We start from the raw sequence: 22,577 nt of genomic DNA on the forward strand, positions 1-22,577 counted from the left end.
CTATATGGAAGATAGCTAATCAAAAGCCCCCGCTGCTAATTCTAATCATGCAATCCACAGGCCGATATTGCGGCAACACGAGCGAAGAAAGGACTCTCTGATTTACAACACACATCTCTAACCTCCAGACCCATTGCAAGTAGTTTATAGTTGTTAAAAATTAATTTGTTGGTTCGAGAGAACTGGATTTGCAAAACAAAGTGTCCTACATTCTGGACAACTATGTGTATATGTAAAAATAGTAACGGAGTTGGATCAGAATATCCAAGGAGAACCTGAGGAGCATCCTTTGGGAGCCGCAAGTGGATGGGATGCTGCTTGCTCTGGTTAAATTAAAGTGTGAAATACAATAAACAAGGCACTAAACCCCAAATGTCATCAGTTTAAGCATCTGCATGTGCGAAGATTGTGATCCATCTTTGCAATTTGACCTCGCGCATTGGAGTATGGTGATTGAGGAAACCATGTTGGAAACCTCTCTGCACAGAGAAAGCGCAATTTGTTCTTAGTGGATATGTTATCTAGCGAAGCTCAGCAGATCCTTATGTTATCGTATAGTGAGTTTCATTAGCACTTTTATCTTCGATTCTAATTTTGGAAGCATTTAATGAAAGTAGTCGTGCACACACACACTGTCTCAGTAAATAGAAAATGTTGGAAGAATACGTTCTTTGCGAATTTAGTAAGACAGGGCAACTCTTCTTTACTATCTTCTCGTTAAAATGCTTCTAACAGACTCGAATCATTCATTCAGATACAGATGATCAACGATATTCCCAGACGTTGCACCAGGAGATGTGTAGTTGTGAATGAATTTAAAAAAAAAGAGAATGTCCATCAGAATACCCAATAAATTTGAAGGATCTGAAAAAGGCCATTAGAAATGAGAGTGCACGGATCAATCAATATTCTCTACAGTACGGAACAGATGGTGCTTTTAGCAGTTCTAATGAAGGATATTCTTCATATGCTGACTGAGGATGACAGAAAGCACATAAATCATCCTTTGTGACAGTTTGTGAACACTATATCATCATATGAACAGAATAAAACTGATGAAATTTAGTTCGTCTATGTCAGGTAATTGTAAGATATGATCATTTTAATTCTTTTTTTAACTATAAATATGGTAAATTAGTCTTTGTTTTCTGATATGAAGGAACACTGGAATAACACCAGTTAGCAATTTAAATTCAAATAATTTCCACCAGTAACTGTTGCAATGTTACTTGTCCATTATTTACTACTTCCACAAGCATGAGCCATCTCTCTCTCTATCCTGTCCAATAGGCAACTAACACATATACAGTTTGTTCTCAGATGTTGTCAGTGGTTAAATTAATCGTATTTTATCTTAAATAACAGCATGAAATATAAACAATTTATTGCTGGGATTAATTTATTTCATAGTAATTATGAAAAATACCCAGTTTCTTTTACAAAGTTTGACTGCATACGCGACGTTGATGATACCATTATTATTTTTCAGTTATGAAAATATAGGTTTGTTTGTTTTTGAAGTCAAGCACAAAGCTACACAAAGGGGCTATATGTGCTCTGCCCACCATGGATATCGAAACCCGATTTCTAGCGTTGTAAATCCGCAGACATACCGCTGTGCCATTGGGGGAAGGACGAGAATATGTGAATAATGTATTGAAATGGAATATTAAACACTATAACATAGAGAATGATGGATATCATTAATGGTTTAAAATAGCCTACAGAAGAATAAAATGAAATATATATTTTATTAATTATCGTAGAAAACACTAACATCTTATCACTTGTAAAAAAAAAAAGCAAAAAGGTCATTATTGTTGTATATGCCACATTGATGATAAAATACTCTCACTCTGTACTTGAACACATCAGATGGGATGGTCTTTTGTGGAGTATGAAATTGATAATCGTGGGTATTGATTTGCATATAAATACATTAATTTGCGATAAGTTTCAGTTTTGGGCTTCATCGAAAACTATTCCTTTGAAACCTTTAAAATGTATGTGAACATAGTGAATAATAGTGTAAGATTCACAGCACTAAGTGTATAAACTTGTGAATGTGCACTAATTCACATAAGAAGCTTCTACTAGCGTTTATAGTCTGTCCTGTTGTTGTTTCTAGCAGTACTTACATCCATGTCGAAAGAGCGGTAATTTTGTCTTCCGTTTGTCGTCTGATCGTTGAGGTTAATTTGAGGATTTCTGATGCATTTCCTGAGCTTTCCTATACTATTCAAAACTAAATGTGTAATTGAACTGTTGTCATTTTTCAGCTCAAACGAGCGAAAACGTATATCCGGAACACCTCTCAGAAATTTACAGTTACGACCTGTTCCATCAGAGGCATGAAAGCAGTTTGCTACGGACCAAACTGTGATTACTATACGATACAACAAAGGTCTTCTCTCTATAATCCTCCTACAACACAACAACAGTTGGACTCCCGATATGTGGCTGGCACTTGTGTAGCACTTGTTACATTTAGTTAATGGTATCTAGGCTTCCACCGTCATCAGCATAAGTCTCTGTTTCTTCCAATACCGCACGAAGAGCATGTATTTGAATAGCTGATCATGACTGGGATTCTGCTGGCGAGAGTGAAGCGCGTGATTCAAATTGTTGTATAACAATAGTTAGATTAATTTAAGTGATTGGTAGATTAGATTACACTGTCGTTTGTTTCAAGTGGATTTCATGTAACTCACAGGTAACGCTTAATGATAGTTTCTTTCTCGTTCTGCCATAGTGACGCCAAAATGAAATATGATGACGTGCTTTCATGTACCATAACATGAGCTGAAACTTGTTATGAAACACGCATATATATGATACTTTCTGAACTATTTTAGAAGTATTTAACAAAGGAAGAAATACTATAATCAACTTATAAGTGCACACACGTTAGTATCTCCCATTTTGGAATTATGACTTGGTAAGGAAGCATGTCATAAGCAATCTATAATGACTGTCACTTAATTTGTACAAATTCTCATTCAAATTTTATGCGCATAATTTTATCTTCTTAGGGAAATCATCCTATACAATGCGGCATGATTTCCATTTTTAGATAGTATTGGTGTTAGTATGTATCATATACCATTTTCCTAATTGTACTTTCATTTTGATATCTCTGTATCTATTCCTTTAAAACTTTTAAACTCTTGATTGATCGAGAAAATTGATGGTGAGCATGTAAAGTTTGTTAAGCGAAGAAAAAATACAATTAAGAAAATTCTGTAATTCAGTTAATTTTCTGCTGGTTATGGAGACAAAATTACCCGTGAATTCCCCCCACTCATCGGAATTGGCAGTTTACTGTCTAAAGTTAACCAAGAGTTTATTGTTTCACCTTAGTTTGGTTTGTTAGGTTTTTAGCGTCTTATGGATCTCACCCCGAATATTAGCTTTGTTTGTTTGTTTATAATTATGCACAAAACTACGCAAGGGCTATCTGTGCTCTGCCCACCACGGGTATCGAAACCCGGTTTCTAGCGTTGTAAGTCCGCAGACATACCGCTGTGCCACTGGGGGGCAATATTAACTTTATAAGCCCTGAAGCTTACCACTGAGTCATCGGGGAACTCTCACCTTACATAAGATAAAATTATACGTTTGTAAAGAACAAAATTTTGCTGTGATATTCCAGCGCCTTGATGTCCTATATATAGGCTAACATATCCGTAAGACCCAAGTTCAGGACTGTTAAGTGATGAATAAGTCAGACACAGACAGCAAAGGATTTACAAGTAAACACAAATAAACAAATCTTTATTCATAAACGTGTAATGTATTTTATCTTTTGTATTCAAACTACCTAGTAGGGCTGGAGTCGCTTGCCGAATTATGACTTTATAGAACAGACACAAGAAGAAGAATGTTATATCACTTTTTCAAGTTAGACAAAATGTCCTAGTGTAGTATCTTACAATCACATGCAAATGACCTATTCAAGGTACTAGTTAATTCAAGATAAAATAACGACAATTTCTTACAGTAGGAAAGTTCTAATAATTACAACGTTTTGACCCATAGTCATCATCAAGTAAGAGTTGCATTCAAAAAGACAATTGAATACGAAAGAACGTTACAGATTCGTGAAGGTGAGAGCAACTTTGCAGATGGCGTTAAATTAGCTTTCTTAGTTAAATGAGATGGATAAAACATTAATATAGATAAAGGTTGGGGAAGGTTCCTGGATATCTATTTAATGTTGGCTTCGAAGACTTTATCAGTGGTGTTTCAGCTACTTTTTCCCATCACGAAGGATTTACACGAGTTCTGTACTGCGTGTCTACAAATGGTATAAGTACGTTTAAAGCAGAATCCATTTTAAATATGGATAGATAAAAATATATAGTAAAGTCTATGTTAGCCCCAAAAAATTCCATCTTCCTAGCTTTAACTTAAATCAAACTTCAAGATTTAGTCAACAGTTACTATCAAAATACTGACTTTTCAGGAAAGAAGCACACACCAATATGTTACATGTGTAACTCAAATCTTATCGATAATTTGAAAAAAAGCGGTATCGCAGAATTCTGCTCATTCAAAATCGGCTTCAATATAACAATCACGAAATTCTCTCGAATTCATGATTACTGTTCGTCATCAACTCCACTGTTATCACTAAATTGTCGAATGTGATATCACCTTTTGTTTTATCCAAATATGCCATGCAATGCTTGACGGTTTTTACATTTATTGGATGTATGCTACATTATATGAGTTTGACTACTCTTGTGCTGGATCCCACACATACTGATCCACATAATTATACGTGAATTTATAGATATCAAACAACGCCTTATTCTGAGCGATTACATTATATAGTTAAATACATTTCATATTCTTACAACGGATCTGAAAACACAACTAATTTGTATCTGTAGATAAAATCTGATTGAGTTTGTAACCAACATCTTTTTAACATATTTCAATAATTTCCTCGCACAAAGTAATGTTATTGCTAATAGTTTTGTTCTTTAGAGATAGATCGTTTAATCAAGATTTCACCAATAGTACTATCAAAGAAAAACTATTAAATATTATTTAATTAAAATTATTTCTTCATCTAATAAAATTATAGTTACCCTGTAAGCACGATGCACAAGAACATAGTTAACTTTAAATGTTACAGCAAATTAACGATATACACTGATTTTATAGCTGTATTGCTAATTATGTACCAAAGTATCCAAGGTTCAATTATATTTATGGTCCTATTCAACAATGGACTTTATTCATTAATTAAAATGACTTTGTGATTTAAAAAACATGGCTAAGGCTGTTTAAATTCTACAGAGTATTTTTCCAATCATAATAACTTAAAAACAGATTATCCAAATCAAGTGCGAGCATTGATCCCTTATAACCCCACCAACGTGATCGTAAATGAAACTGTTCAACTTAAAATTTAATTATTCAACTAGAAGCGACGTCAACTTGGAAAAGAAAAGACTGCTTAAACCACCTATTTATTTTATTTCAAGACAAAAAGCACTAACTCGTTACACATCTCAATGACTTTTTACAATAGAATATTAGTCACGAGAGAGACTACATCAAAACTAGTTGCACGCGTTAATGTAAGTTTTCAAGATTACTAAGTTGATAAGAAGACATATTAGTATTAACGTCATTTGGTATATTCCAAATCAAATTCCGATGTGATACAAAGCAAAGCGGATTCATTTTATAAAGATCATTGATCTTTGTAGTGAAATATTTTTACAACTACCTCCAACTAGTTTGTTTGTTTTGAATTTCGCGCAAAGCTACACGAGAGCTATCTGCGGTAGCCTTACCTAATTTAACAGTGTAAGACTAGAGGGAAGGCAGCTAGTCATCATTACCCACCGCCAACTCTTGGGTTACTCTTTTACCAACGAATAGTGGGATTGACCGTCACATTATAACGTTCCCACTGCTGAAAGGGCGAGCATGTTTGGTGGGACTGAGATTTGAACCCAAGACCCGCAGATTGCGAGTCCAGCTCCCTAACCACCTGGCCATGCCGGGCCACCTCCAACAAGATTATTCGAATATATAAAATCCAACGCAGAAACTGACTTTCTCAGATTGATAAGCAAAAGAGTCATTTATTTGTAAATTCAAATATTTGGATAACTTGTATTTATAAATTGATCTGAACTTTCAAGACCTGTATTTGTTCTTATTATGATTTCGACAGACGAATTTTGTGACAAAAACTACATTATAAAATTCTTAAAAAATATACAAACCGTACTGTTTAAAAAAAATCAAGTATATAAACTAAAGTTTTGTACTATTTTAAAACATCTTGCATATAACTTAATGTCTTGTACTATTTTTAAAAAATTGGGGATATAATGTAAAGTCTAAATAAAAAATATATCTTTTGAATCAATATGCTTCTGCGATACCAGTTTTTAATAATAGTGAATTGCCCCCAGTAGCACAGCGGTATGTCTAGAAACCGGGTTTCGATACCCGTGATGGGCAGAGCACAGTTAGCCCTTTGTATAGCTTTGTGCTTAACTACAAAACAATCGATCAATACGGAATCAGTGAATTGCTTCGATAAATTTAAGACTCCCGTTATTTTATAGTGACGCCAATTCCTAAAATTTTGTGGTGCGCGGGTATGTCAAGCCATCGAGACTGTAAAATATTGCTGCAACGCATGGCCGAACATGTCAATAATAACATAGTTTTCAATCACACGATGTCTGCTATATGTACAACATGTTGGATCAACAGGTTCGTAACATATTGATTCAACTCCATTGTAGAAATAGCGAATAAGATGGTCGTGATTCTTGGTAGGCTTAATATTTGAAGCATAATGTTTAATATATAAATATGAATATAATAACATTTATATGTACTCAGTGTGCAGATCAGAATTCTACTGATGAGATATATCGGGGGAGTGCTACTTAGATGTGTTACGGGTAAGAACTGCACATTATATCCTCCGGAATATGTTATTAGACTGTTGTAAATGATTCACTCTCCTGACAGCCATAGTTGTTTACGTGAGACAGAAGCTGACGGGTAGGTGACTGGGTACTTCGACAACGTGTTGAGTCAATACATTATGGCTGTGCTGGTTACCCTCTACAAGGCCATTACGCTTAAAAAAGGAAGTTCGACTACATATCGAATCATCATGTTATGGCCCCTGTCGCTTCTCATATACAGGCGCTATCTAACGCTTCAATTAAGCGATAGCATAAGTGTTTCAAGGACACTACACTTGTATCTTCTCATAGGAGCGCTGAAATGACTCCGTGTAATTTTGCTTGTTTGTTTAGAATTTTCGCGCAAAACTACATGAGGCCATCTACGCATAGCCATCCTTAATTTTGAACTAATAGACTAAAGGGAAGGCAGTTATATAACAGCACCCATGGGTTTCTCTTGTCTGACCGAACACTGGGATTTGAACATCACTTCTAGAGCGCACCCACCGTCCCAAAATGTGGAGCTTTTTTCTTTACAGCAACAGGACGTGGAGCATGAACACTCAAATTCACAGCCCGAGCACACTAGCCAATGGGTCCCGCCTGCACCTCTTTGTAAGAAAGACACTGTCGTCTTATTAAATAAACCACTGGACTCACTCTCATACTTGGACAAACTAAGTAAAATTTTCTTCTTGCAATGAGAAGCTGATGGTGTTTTTACCACGTGTTACTTCGAGTAATTGAGCACCACTTCATTTTGCACTATGTGTGTGTGTGTGACTGATCAATGTGTGTTGTATTACTGGTTTAGTTGTGTGGTTGTTAATGTGGTTGACAAAACGACTTCAAAAGTGCACCAAAGTCATACAAAGGAGGAGTAAAAACCTGAGAACATACAGGTCAACAATTTCTTTATTCCAAGTTTCCTTCATTACTATGTTACAAAATGTGTAAACCATTTGCAGACACCCCGTATGTAATGTCAGGTGAATCCCTTTCCTTTAACAGTATATTTCATGAATTGTACTGGCCGAAAAGAAATTAATTCTGAGAAACCAGATGGGTATATGGTACATGTTAGCATGTCCAATGATTTGCTATTTCACTGGCACGTTATTGACAGTAGATGGGCTAACGTCTCTCGAGCACTGATGCCACTAATGGTGCATCTAGCATTCTTACTAAAGGTGTCTGATTTATTCTCCTCGTGGCAGCTAACTGCTAATCTTCATTCTTGTGCCGCTGTGAATTCGCGGACCATTAATAGCAATGAATGGATTGTTCGGAATAAGCAATCAATACCAGAAATGATACAAAAAAGAAGTTTGGTTTAATAAAATGATTTTGCCATACCTTAAATTGGTTTCTAAAGACTTTTATTTTAAAGTTTAATACATCACGCTAATGATAGTTCCTTGTTTTCAGTTTCTGTTTGAAAAAAAACAACAACAAAAACTTAAGTTTGTTCTTATCAAGCAAACATGACCAAAAATGACATGTTATAAAACAATAAATTATCATTGTTTAATAAATCACGTTTTAACTGGTTTTGCACCAGTTTCACTTCAAAATGGAATGCTTCGCACGTGAACAGTTCTTCAGAAGTTTGAAGCATTAATTTAACAGTATTTCAAATGTTACATCGACAGGACCTAAGTCAGTGATTACATCAAAGACTATCAACATTAGTTATGTACATTATTCATGTATTACAAACATTATTATTATCATTAAACATTATCATTAAATATTATTAGAAACATTATTATTATTATTAAACATTATTAGAAACCTTATTATTATTATTAAACATTATTAGAAACATTATTATTATTAAACATTATTAGAAACCTTATTATTATTATTAAACATTATTAGAAACATTATACATTATTCATGTATTAGAAATATAAACAGAAACGGATTGTTACACGTGAGAAACGAGATGAAACTCAACGAAAAGAGATTCATTTATACAATTGCTTTAATGGAGTACTTTCCCAGTTTTCAAGTCATACAATTGATTAACGTTAAGATCAGAATCCTTGGAAGTCTTATTAAATATCTGTATTTATAACTTGTGATAAAAAGTTATAAAATACTTTATTCGAATGTAAGAGGTAACATCGTAATAAAATCACTTATTTAGCTGTTTAAACTTAAAGCAGATTAATCCAATAATATAAAGATATAATATTTTGACTAAACTAGACTGTACATAAATCATGAAAAAAGAAGACTGAGGAAACACGTGAAAAATGTTAAACCATATGACTCAGAAATTACTTTTTTTAATAATAAAATAATTTCATTTCTCTTCTACGCTTTGTATAACAAGAAAAACATCTGATCGTCAATATTTGTAATCCTATTTTTAAGCACCTCTCTCAGTACAGTTACGTTTTCTATACATACCATTTGAATATTTCAAAGTCGCTTTCTGTCATACTTAATCTCTGCTTAATGTAATTTGACTTGAAGACGAACAATGCATGTGGCTAATAAATACTTATCAAGCAAGAAATGTTTCTTGCTAAGTTTCTTAAAATCGTGTCGTATTCTTATCTCTTTCATGTTTTAAGTATGCTTTAATACATCTGCAAATTTTAAAGATTATCATGCTTAACCTAACTATTAAAGTTTTTAGATAAAGTACCTTATTGTTATTTTGTACTGTTTTACCCCATGCGTTTGTTTGTTTTAAAGAAGCCACATTGGGCTATCTGCAGAGAGCAGAATCCCCGATTTTAATGTTCAAGTCCATAAACTTACCTTTCCACGTCAGGGCGTTTGTTAAATACTGTTGTTAATGATAAAAATAGCGATTTGTCTACGAAATCGCATCTTGCACTTACGTATTCGTTAAATTAGCAATAGTGATTTCATAGCAAATATTGTATCCAAACCCCTTCACAAAAAGAAGAACCACACAAACTTCATTTTGTTGAAACAACAGACTTCTATAGTGGCATATGTTATGTTTAAAATCTAGAACTTCTAAGCTACGTAGCACATACACAAGAAAAGATAACCCTTTCTTTATTAAAGCAATTTGCTCGCATTTACGAAAATGAAAAACAAGAGGATGTTTTCACCACCTAGATTTTGATACGTTGTAGTCACTACACCTGGCTTTGAAGCTTTAATTCAAAAATTTTAAGTTTCAGCTGTACCATTACTACTTTTTTCGATTAATGGACATTTAATCTTTAATCAAACTAAGTCTATTATCAAAAATACTTCAACTCAGACATGTATAGATAAGAAATGTGATAGAAACTCTGCTCATGCTGGCGTCTCTTATCTCTCTACGTTTAGAACAAAAAAAACTATTTTTCCTATCTGGCACTACCAAGCGCCGTCTCCATTTATTTATTGCCAGATAAGATCTAAATTAAAATAAAAAGTAAATAGAAATGCACGAAAGATGAGGTTTATTTGTGAAGAACACTGTTCCATATATATATATATGATTTTTTTCAAATGATATAAATGATAAATCCTCAATTTCAAAGATGTTTATCTGTGACCTTGGAAAGTCATTTTAGCGATGAAGAATAAAATATTTTTTTCTGATTTTTTTCTTTTTCTGAGAAGCATTTTATTAAGAAATAGTCCTAAATAATCATAACGATTTTCTAAATGAGATCTTTATAGTATTAAAGGTGATTTTAGGGCATTTCTTGTTCTTTCTCCTTGTGCCAGGCGTAGTCTAGTGGTTATCGTGCTCAAACTTTGAATCTAAGGGCTCATGTTCCGCAGTCCGTTGCTTCAAAAACATGCACCTCATTTCGACGCCGATTGAAGTTTAAACCCACTTTTCGATCATATAATTGTTGGTCCGTAAATGCTATTGACTAGCTTGCCTTCCTTCTAGTGTATCACTTTAAACTTAGGAACGGCTAGCACTGATAGCCATCGAGTAGCTTTGTACGAAATTCAAAAAACAAGCAAACAAACTTATGTTTAAAAGTTGTGTTGTTTTATATAGTGAACATTGTATTAAAATAAATAACAGTGTAAAATGGATTAATGCATTACATCATAGTTCACTTTGACACTTGGACTAAATGGCAAGGTCAGAGACCCCAAAGCACAGATATAACCATTCTAATCTAGAACTGCAAACTAGAGAGAGAGCGGCACGGGTAGCCTTTTGCGCTTAACTACAAACAAAACAAAACAAAATTAGAGAGAGAACAGATAGCCAGCAGTACAGTATGCGTTTGCTTCGCGGATACTCTTAATATAATAGAGGATTAAGTGCTGAACGTGTTTAGCGGCATATCAAACCTCGGAATTTGAACCTTCTGACCAGCAGTCCGGTACGCTAACACATAACAAAAGTCACTATTCGACACAGTTGTATTGCCACTAGTAAATAATCTTATCTTGCAAAAGATTCAATTCACTGGTTTATTCAGAGCTTTAAATCTCTGTTAATCACAACCGCTCTGCTACGGGATTTAGTTCAAAAGTAAAAATTAGTATTTAAATTATTTCAAATTTAGTAGTGTAAAACACTAACATTTAAACGATCTAATATGCATATTATTAATAATTTCAATCTAATATATCTAACTAACTAGAATAATTATGAGAAAAACGTTATACGCACTTAAATATAACTGACATAGAGTAATGTCTTACTTAATTTTCCATAATACAAATTGGCTGTTAATCACCTATTATTAGTGTAGTAAATGGTTTAAGTTCAGAAAATAGTATTGCGATCTACCTAGTATGACTTCAAATGCTTTAAAGTAAAAAGATGAGTTACAATATGACAAAAGCATTTACTTACTCTCATCACTTTTTCAGACTTTTACGTGTTTTATAACTGTTCCCTTAGAAATAGAAAAATACATATATGTACTTAAACAGGAGGTGTACATGAAACTAAAAAATCTTTGTAAGTTAAATTACATTGGTTGTATATATATTTATTATAACAAATGTGACTAAGTTTGAATATTAAGCATATCTACCTGGTGTTCCAGAAATACAAACGCAAAGAACATAGATGCTTTAAGTTTTTGCTTATCGTTCTTCTCACGAGTTAACATCTTAAGATTGTGAGTAAAATAACCACATTTAGGTCGCAAAATAAGCTCACGACTCACAGGGTAGCATCCACAGAAACTGTTCGCCGTTAAGAATCATGCAGCATATGGAGGCGGGAGAGTGATTCAAAAGTTGATAAGATAAGCGAAATGAGCCCTTGACTATAGGATCCACGCACGTAAATTTTCCTTTGACTATATGAAAAGATAAACTTGATGAAATACGAACCTTCGTTCGTGGAAACCTGAATCGATGATGTGTTAAAATGACTACAAGACAAAATGATAAATAGCTGGATGACGAGAAACGGTGTGTGTGTTTTCGAGTTAATGTTTGTAACAATGTATTCATATATGTACGTTCTGGATCTTCCTTTCTATATATAGCCTCATTTATATGGGTAGGTGATTACATAGTGATAGGCCACATATACTTTTAACCTTCCTGTGCATGATACATCAGTATACTGTTGTGTATGCAACTGTAAGGGTGCCACTTTAACGGTAAGACTTTCTGCATTAAGTGTTACTTCCAGCTACGGTTACTTTAAAACGGGCGTTACATCGCTCAAGTACCGAGTCTGTGCTACATCAAATGCTGATAACCCTAGGATTTTCTTTCCTTAACGTTAAAAATGTACGCTAGTGATTCAGATAGCAAAGTTCCATTAGACCACGTGCTTCTAGGACATTCTAGAAGCAAAAGAATGAGTAAATAAAATAGTTATGACTAAGTGCTTTTCTTGGAAAGTTAGATTAGGCTGCTGTATGAGGCCTTACAATTTTAGCTTCATATTTGCTCCCATAACTATGCAGATTAAGCCTCATTTTTTACTAACAGATACCAGATGTTACCCAACGGCATATATAAGATATAACTATAATAACCACCAAAATATGAAAACAGGTTTCTAACATGAATAAAAACTCTTAAACACATACCAAACTTGGCAGTATTAACGTTTCTTAGTTGTTTGTCCATGCACCTATTGTTTTCACATGATGACTTTTCAATAAACTTAAAGCTCTCACTTTTACCTTCAGTTGTATGAAAGTGTAAACGTGAATGTCAAAGTTCACAGAATTTATAAATTGATCCTTGACTCAATGGTCTTTTGGATCACAAGAGCGCCATGTTTGCATAATTCCTTGTGATCTTTACGTAGAAGTGCTAGATATTAGCCTAAAATAATTTTTAAGCTCTACCAAAAACAGGTCTTTCTTACTTTCGCACGTGTGTAAACAGAGCCTGGCTTTGTTCCAAATACCTTAAAGGAAATTAATAGAGATTAATAAAAAAAAAGGAAATATTACGACTAGATGCAAGGAATTTGTAATAGGGAACTACTTTACGGCTAGATGTAACTCTAACTTGTAAGTGGGAACATTACGACTAGATGCAAGTACATTCTAAGAGGGAACAATGACACCAATATTCAAGTACCTTGTAGAATTTTATGACTAGATGCAAGTAATATGCAAGCAGGGAAATATATGGGTTAGATTCCAATGAATTTTTAACTAAAGAAGAGTTATCCTGCATGGAAGAAACTTGTAAGTGGTCACACTCAAAACAAAACTTTGAACGAAGTATTATTTATTGTAAGTTATATCTACTTGGAATAGAGCTTTGTAAACTATATTTAAATAAAATGTTAGCTGGCAATTTCGAATCAGGAATGAATGTTTTTGATGCAAAAAGACAAAACTCATAAAATGTTATATTATGGGTTGTTCCGCATATCAAATTCTCAAGAATTCGATTCACTAAAGTTGTCATTCTTGTATTATACAGAGATCTTTGCGCTAGTGCTTTTACATATCAAATGTTTTTGGTTTTACAGTTATCAGTAGAGCATAATATTATGGCGTCTTTTTCAATAGAAGTCACGAAAACAACTTCTTATCGTACAGTATATCTTGTTGATAACAACAACGAATAATTCAAAAGAAATCAGTCACGCGTATAGCCTCTTTCTGTCGATAACGTTAATGTTTTTGAAAACTGGTTTTTTCTTCTCTTTGTTTTCTTCTATCTAAAATATATTTTATATTTCAGTTGACAGTAATTTTATATGAAATATTTTAACCTTTTATTTTTTAGTCTAAAATTTTTAGAATTGGTTTCCAGCCGAAATTATGTCGTTAGTTTTTCTCACTCATGAATTGTTCTGTTATTTCGATTGCGAACCAAGTTAGTCAAGAAACACGATTTTTGAATAACAAAACGTATACATAAAACTTTTCAGATCTTAAAGTTGAATATAAGTGTTATGTGAATATATACATTATGGTTAAGTACAGCATGTTATTTATACACACGTACACTTAGGTAAAGCAGAAGATGATCTGCAAGAACTGGCTGAACTACTTCAACTACCCACTGATGTCTTCGCAATTAAAGAATCTAAGGATGGCGATATCACTGTCCAAACTGTCTATACGAAAGAGCCCCTGACCAAAGGAACAGCCTTCGGGCCTTACAAGGGAAGAATAGCCAAACAAAATAGTTTTTACTCAAAGAAACTGTACACCGACGTAAGTTCATTAACTCAAAGACATTCGTGTATCTCAAATAAGCAAATGTATATGTGTCGTCAATGTTGTCAGACTGTTTAAATACCGTTCTTTCTTTTTTCTAAACACTTTTGAACGTATCTTAGAGTTAACTTAGTTGTAATTTCAGATAAAAAGTCTGAAGCTACTAAGTTATCCTGAGATTGTCGGTATTTTGCCATTGGCATAAGTTTTCCTTTTTAAGAATGCAAGATATTTTGATGAAAATTATTAACTAAGAAAAACTTCGCGTGTCTTATATCTCCTTATCCTCTTTATGTTATTGAATAAAACTAATAAACATCTTTAAAATGAATATATGATTACTCTACCTAGTATCACATTGAAAACATCTGGCACTGTGTAGTTTTGTCATGCAAGAGTTGCTATAATATGGTGATGTCACACAAGGACAGTATAAAGTAATATAAGGCTTACTATATTAATAGATACAAATAACCCTTCATAGTTTCGAAAGAAAGCAGGCCATTTTTGTTTTAGTTTTCCAAAGACTTCTGCAGAAAATACCGAAAATACACTAAAAGTAACTACCACGTGTTAATAGAGTACACATTTTTTTGTCATTGAGTAATAATCTACCTGGGTTTTTTTTCTGCAATATTCATTAATGAATTTAAGTTTATTAATTTATTTTGTAAGAATACTTGAATCTGAATGGATTTTTTTCTTCTTTTAGATTATTGTTTAAAAACTATGTCTCCAGTTACGACATATTAACACATAACATCTGCATTTTACTCTAGAGGACATAAGATTTCCTGTTGCAAACTTCGATATAAAATATTTCGCTAAGATTCATCTTTATTTTTAATATTTACTTTGAATTTTGTTAATGTTAGCTGGTCATATATTTCCATCTTATGAGAATAAGCAATATTTTCTGATAACTTAACGAGAGATAAGATAGAGTGTGATAGTATTCAGTAACGTTTTTGGAAGAAAGTGATTTAACGAAAAATGGCACATTTATTTGCGTTCATTGGTGTTCACTACTACATACAGTAACTGTCAGGCAAATGAAATAATATTTTTCTTTAATCCGACAAGCTTATCACTTGTGTAGGGAACAATAGGATTTCTCCATCTTGGATCACTCTGGAATACTGCCTTCATCACATGAAGCTTGCATACAACGCTTTAGATTCAGTGTTTACTGTAGAATCAATAGTTTTTGTTGTTTGTTATTAAAAACGCAAAACAAACCATTATTATAGCCCCATATAGTGATGTGATTAACATAACTTATCAGCAATTTATTTTCAACCTCAAATTCACAATATTTTATCACTCTATTACTTACTTGAATACATTCCTTCCTCTTTTATGTTTAAGTCATTGCATATTCTTACATATTTACGTCAATGCTTGCATATATTTATAGTTCGTAGTGCGGTCATTAAAAGTTTCTAAGTTATTCTACAAGACACTTTACGTTGTTACCATTTTCGTTTAAGGTTATTGGTATATGAACTGCTTGTTGTTATGATAATATGATTTATAATTAAATACAACTGCGCAGGACAACGATTCTAATGAAGAAGAAATCATCCTTCAGATTGATGGAGAGAATGGACTTTGGTTGAAGTTACTGAAGGTAGCAATTAATCCCGAGGAAGCCAATATCATAATTACCAGGGAAGGTATGGGTATCGTTTAACTTTGAACAAGCTTTATTTGGTTTATACAGTCATTACAACTTCATGATGGGCAGTATTCTCTATCAACCGTCCAGAATTTTTTGTAATACGGAAAGATTTAGAAAAGCCTTTCGTTTTAAAATAACTTGGTATAAACTATTTAGTAACATAGGACATAACTTAATTACAAGCGAAAAGTAGTTGTTTAGGCCAAATGTAAACAACAAATCTTTGAACATACAAGTGAAACGTTTCTGAAGTGATAACAAAGACAAAGGTTAAAATAATGTAGAAATTATATATCAGAAAACTAACTGGACACTAAAAACAGCTTAGAATGAGTTATTGTATAAAGAAAAATACCAAAAAAAAGTCAAAGTAGGTTAGAATGAAAATATATATTTATTGCAAAAACATTTCTGATAAATTACCACTACCCTAGTTAACGTTTCGTTACCTAAATGTTATAGAAGTTGCTGTACATTTTATGTAAAGTTAAAAATAGTGGTGAAAGTATTTTGTTACGTACTGCTATTAGCTCTTGCTTATCATAATTTATATAACCGAAAGCACATAGAATGTACCATTCTATTTAGGCTGTCATATTTTCACATGTGTTCTTTAGATAAAACACATTTTCCTTTTGGTTCATAATTAATTCTTTATCAATATAATAATGTATCAAAATGCCTTACAATGTATAGTATTGCGCATATATTATTACAGCATTTTAAGATGGCTCTAATGAAAGAAAAACCAATCAAATCTAGGGTTACGTTTATAGATGTTGCATTTAATTAATATCGAGGCCGTATTTGTCTTGTTTAAGAACATTTTGTGCGGGTGTATTTCGAAATGTGACATAGGTGTGTACAGACTGAGCCAGTCGGTCATCATTGGTCTTTAATAGAGCATCATCAATCATTATTGCAGAAGTATGGATTCACAAGAGAACAGTAAATTAAGGCATTTCCCATCCATTAATCAGAGCTAGCACTATAAAATTGTTACCTTGTTTATAAACATTTTTCTGTCTTTACCTCCATAAATATACTTTTATATATTGTCATCATTTAATATATTTTTCTCATCTGGTTTTATTGTTGCTATTGTAAAATAGTTTATTCTTAGCTTTTTCACATTGAATACGTGATAGCGTCGTAATTAATATTATTATTATCGTCATCAACTAAAAATTGTGAAAATCCTTTGATATTTTTGTTGTTCTAGGGAACAGTATATGGTGTACGATGAACTGTGATGTCGGTAAAGATGAAGAACTAACCGTTTGGTGCGAGATTAGTTCACCACTCACGTTAATTGATCAGCTGACTCCCAGTGCAAATAAAATAGAAATAAATCTTCCGAGATTTTGCCATCCTCATGTAAAAAAACGTTTACTGGATAAAAAGAGAGTTGATTCACCCACCCTATTGACGAAACCAAGAAGTTCCTTAAGACTCTCTGAGAATACAACCAATAGCGACACTGTTCATATCAAGAACAGGAGCCCATCACCATTAGCAAGCAGTTCAGTTACAAATAATTCTTTACATAATGATGGTTTCCTAAAACGTACGTCGCAAGAAACTCCAAACCTTTCCAGCTTGGTCTTAACATCAGAAAAGAATGGTTTCCGTAGATTTGAGCAAGAAAATCCTTCATTCCTATCGCCATTTCCTTTTTTACGACCTGCACTATCACGAGGTACGTCTCGGAGTTTTTTTTACTTTCCCGAATAAATACTTTAAATGACTTAATTCCTTATACCCTAATATATATCTTCCTCTTTATCACGTTTATAATGAAACTATTTTCGCTCGCTTAAATTATTCTTTACTTCACTTAAGATAAATAAAATTTAAACGTAAACTTTTAATAATACACGTTAAAACCTCTTCCACACTAGTCATACTTTTTACATAACCATAACATTCTAGAAATTCAGGTGGCACACTGAATTGTAATTAACTATTTGAAATACATATTTTGAAGAAAGTTAGAAGTCTTATGAGGTTGTTGTTTTAGAAACATAAAAATTTTAAACTATATTAAGTAAACATGAAAAGAAGCTAACTTACCTAATACTTAGTAAAAATCGAATTAATCTTTTGAATACGATCATTTTTAATTTTCATGTTCAAAGTTTAAAAGTCTGTGTAATGAATTAATTGAAAGAATATGTTTTTGGATTAATTTACAAAATTTTTATTCCAGGTGGTCAGATTATTTGTGTACCTTTTGTTGCTCCTGAACTACCGAATACTTTGAATAATCAAGATGCAAGAGGCGTCCACCTGGTTGGTAAACTAAGTATGTCAGTCATATTTCAAAATTAGGTTATGTATTCTTTTACTATTTTTGCAATCTCACAAGAAACACCATAATTGATGTAGATTGGTTTACACTGTAAATTCCTGAGTGTTACTAGTTGACGATAATAATTAGATTGTGATCACAAGGTGTTAGTGGAGAAGATAACATTAGATGAGGTATCGGACAGGTAAGGGTTTGTAGCTTTTGTTGTGTAGAGAATCTAGATCCAAGATAGTATTAAATGAGGTATCGGACAGGTAAAGGTTTGTAGCTTTTATTGTGTAGAGAATCTAGATCCAAGATAACATTAGCTGAGATATCGGACAGGTGAAGGTTTGTAGCTTTTGTTGTGTAGAGAATCTAGATCCAAGATAGTATTAGATGAGGTATCGGGCAGGTAAAGGTTTGTAGCTTTTGTTGTGTAGAGAATCTAGATCCAAGATAATTTTAGATGAGGTATCGGACAGATAAAGTTTTGTAGCTTTTGTTGTGTAGAGAATCTAGATCCAAGATAATATTATATGAGGTATCGGACAGGTAAAGATTTGTAGCTTTTGTTGTGTAGAGAATCTAGATCCAAGATAATATTAGATGAGGTATCGGACAGGTAAAGGTTTGTAGCTTTTGTTGTGTAGAGAATCTAGATCCAAGCATCATAGAGAAATCAGTTTTTATTTTCAAAAAGTCCCTCAGTAGCACAGCTGTATATTTTCGGACTTACAACGATAGAAACCGGGTTTCGATACCCGTGGTAAGCAGCGCACAGATAGCCCATTGTGCAGCTTTCTGCTTAACTACAAACAAATCAAAAACTTTTCAAAAGAGGCAGTTTACACTTCATATGTATTAAATATAACATGTTATTTCAAACCGTACTTATTACCCGTAACAACTTGTTAACTGCATTGTGAAGTTTTCTGTTACTTGACCAACCACTTTTACAACTTCTCGTTTAAAATCCGACCGCAGTTTCCAAACAGGATGAAATTTAACGAAGACACTTACGACAACACAAGTAACGTCCTTAAAGTTTTGTGGTTAATAGCTATCACTAACATTTAATTGCATAAAAAGACATTAGGAAGTTTGTTTTTTATTAAAATGAACATTCTAACTCTTTTCAACTCTCTTTGTTTTTGGATTATTGCATAAACAATTGTAAAAACAATTATAAATTTAAAATAATAAAAAAACAAATTTGAAGCCCAATCTTTCATTCAGTTTATCATTTGTCACTGAGTTATACCGGTTTCTGGCGATTCCATCCTTCATCAGTAATCCAGGACAAGTGCAAATCGAAAAAATAAGACTAGGCTTAATGTAGTGGTCAAATGTATATTATATACGTATGATGTTTTGGGATGTCTTTTGCTCACCACAATGATCGTACTTGTATATAGAATTCCAAGAATATACAGCACTGATGCTAATGTCGTTTTCTTGTCAGTAAATTTTACATAAATAAAGGATCATTGTGGTGAGTAGAATACAGCATCTTAAAACATCATACATATAATTCATAAGTTTACTTCTAACCTCAAAGAATTATCACCAACTTCACGATTCCTCCTTCACGAAAAGTTCACAATTATATAACGTTGAATTGCAGTAACATGTCATTCTTAGTTTGTAAGTTTTTATGGCAGAACGTAAAAAGTTTTACTTTATAATTCAAATATATCTATTGTCTTTATATTGTCTATTATAAACTGACCAGGTAGGTATTATTGTTGATGTAGTATGTTCATTGTCTTGAACATTCATCGTCTCATAGTTTGTAATGAACGTAAGTATAAAGTAAATCTAGTTAAAAATAGTTTGTTTGTTTTTGAAATTCGACAAATCCAATAATTCCATATTCAAACCAAGTATAATAAGTAATAATTAATAAGCTGATCAAATCTCGTGAGATATTAGTGGTGAAAAGGGTTTAAAATATAGTTAACGGAGAGGATATCTGATTATTAACGAACTTTAATCATTATAGATTTTAGTTTTCTCGTGTATAAGTTTGTGTCAATATGTACTTCTTGTCACTTTGTTACATAGAATTAGCTTCATTAATTTACATTTAATTAACTTACTTTAATCAGCTTTTATTAATAGTTTATTAAAATTTGTATCTTCTCCATCTTTGAGCGTTCTGTCAGTCCTAAAAAAATCCGGTTCAGTCTCTAGCATAACATGAGTTTCCTGCTGTATTTGTACTTGTGCTTAAGAAAGGTTACGTTATAGCAAGTTTTAGTAATTATGTCAACGAAATCAAAGCATTTTTTTCCTTCAAATTATCTTGCTTAATCATTTGAGTACCAACAAAAGTGCGTTATGTATTCACAATTATTTGCAGTTGGTCACATATTTTACTAACATAATCACATTTTGTTAATTAGTTAAAAATGAACCATTCTGTTATTTTTTCTTCTACACATCGCTGATATGTTATCAAAATATAAAATAAAACACTTATATGAAACGTGTTGGCCCTATGCGATTAGAAGGATGTCAAACCATTATTCCTCTCTCGGTAAAATTTGATGAAATTAGCCTTTATAGAGCTGCAAAAAATATTTTTCGGGTTTTATTTAACGCTACATAAAGTGTTTATAAGAGAGTAATTTAATTATGTTTGTATTATTGAGCCAAAATGAACTGTTCTGAACTGATATTTTTGTTTTCTTTTTCTTTTGAGTGATATGTGCATAAAAAGTGCTTGGTAGCACCTTAAGTCCTTCTTCAAACGAAATGGTCTTAGCATTTTTATGAATAACTGATACCGTTGGAGTGAGTGAAAGTTTTGAATATAAGCAAATGCCTGTGAAAGTTATTTTTTGTGGTAATGTAAGGTTCAAAATAACGTTATAATTATGAAACTATGTAGAAGACGAAGGGCGGAAGACTTTCGAAACGTTCTCCTCTACACTTGTGCCTCTACAACATGCGATTGCCGTCCATTCTACAAAGTTTCATCATGAATATTCTGCCTAAACAATCTATCAAAAACATTAATAATTACTTAAACCTAGAGTTTGCTGCCATCTATTGTCAATGAAAATAACCAAGTATTTAAATAATGTAATGGCGTCAGGATTCAGGAAGGATAAGATAGTTTTGAGCTTTTGTTTAGATTATTCGAAGAGCTATGAAAAATAAAATGTATTACGTCCTAACTAGAAATTATCACGAAGTTTACCCGTACTTAAGGTAATGTTTCAACTTTATTACTAATCTGTGAAATATTTCTGAACATGAAATGGATACAGGGTGTTTGTCTGTGGTGGGAGGAACATGTGAAAGTTGACGACAATAATTGATCTAATAATAGGTTTACGTATTTGTATGCATCTAAACAACTCTGTATACTTCACACTCTAATAAATTCCGATACAGCTGACAAGCTCATAGAAAATGTATCCCCTGCAAAAAATGTTCCCAAATAGCTTCAGTATTATAAAAATAAACAATTGTCCTTAAATGCGTCATTATCATTCTTGTATTTTGTATTTCATCTTTTGGCATTTGATATTTTAAACGTTATTTATGGTTATATACACAAAACGTTGTAATGCTTAACACTAGTTACAGTTTCACTGTAGATTAGACTACGTTTTATGGTGGTTACGTTTATTCAGTTTTATAAGACAGCCTGATTTCGCTCCTTTTTTTTTTGCTTTTTTTATTTTAGGTGGTTTTCGCTGTGTTCCGTGTGGTATAGCCTTTAGTAGTCAAAAAACACTTAATGCTCATCAGAAGTTTTACTGTTCTTATCGTCAAGAAAGTAAGAGCGACACCGCGTCATCGGTACCAAACGGTAAGTACTACTTAAAATTATGAAAACAAAGTTTGTGCTTATAGAACTTTTAAAAAAATTGCAATGCTGAAAAGGCCATAAGATACAGATCGGCCAGAGTCATCGCTTATTATAATTCTCTTGTAAAATATATTTGTTTATTTATTTAGAATTTTTGCGTAAAGCTACACAAAAGGCTGTCTGCGCATAACCATTTCTATACTTTTGAACTAACAGAATA

General features: G+C 32.8%; 1 protein-coding gene across 2 annotated transcripts in view; it reads left to right on the top strand.

The window, feature by feature from the left end:
- Positions 1-22,577, top strand: part of LOC106457333 — a 51,693-nt gene that overhangs the window by 23,798 nt on the left and 5,318 nt on the right. For both annotated transcript variants that reach the window (XM_022383386.1, XM_013916737.2), the window contains 5 exons: positions 14,352-14,557; positions 16,116-16,236; positions 17,464-17,940; positions 18,451-18,546; positions 22,232-22,357. In XM_022383386.1, the coding sequence (XP_022239094.1) occupies positions 14,352-14,557; positions 16,116-16,236; positions 17,464-17,940; positions 18,451-18,546; positions 22,232-22,357 (1,026 nt within the window). The remainder of the gene's footprint in view (positions 1-14,351; positions 14,558-16,115; positions 16,237-17,463; positions 17,941-18,450; positions 18,547-22,231; positions 22,358-22,577) is intronic.

The sequence above is a fragment of the Limulus polyphemus genome, unplaced genomic scaffold (assembly GCF_000517525.1).
Source record: "Limulus polyphemus unplaced genomic scaffold, Limulus_polyphemus-2.1.2 Scaffold16, whole genome shotgun sequence".
NCBI classification, from domain to species: domain Eukaryota; kingdom Metazoa; phylum Arthropoda; class Merostomata; order Xiphosura; family Limulidae; genus Limulus; species Limulus polyphemus.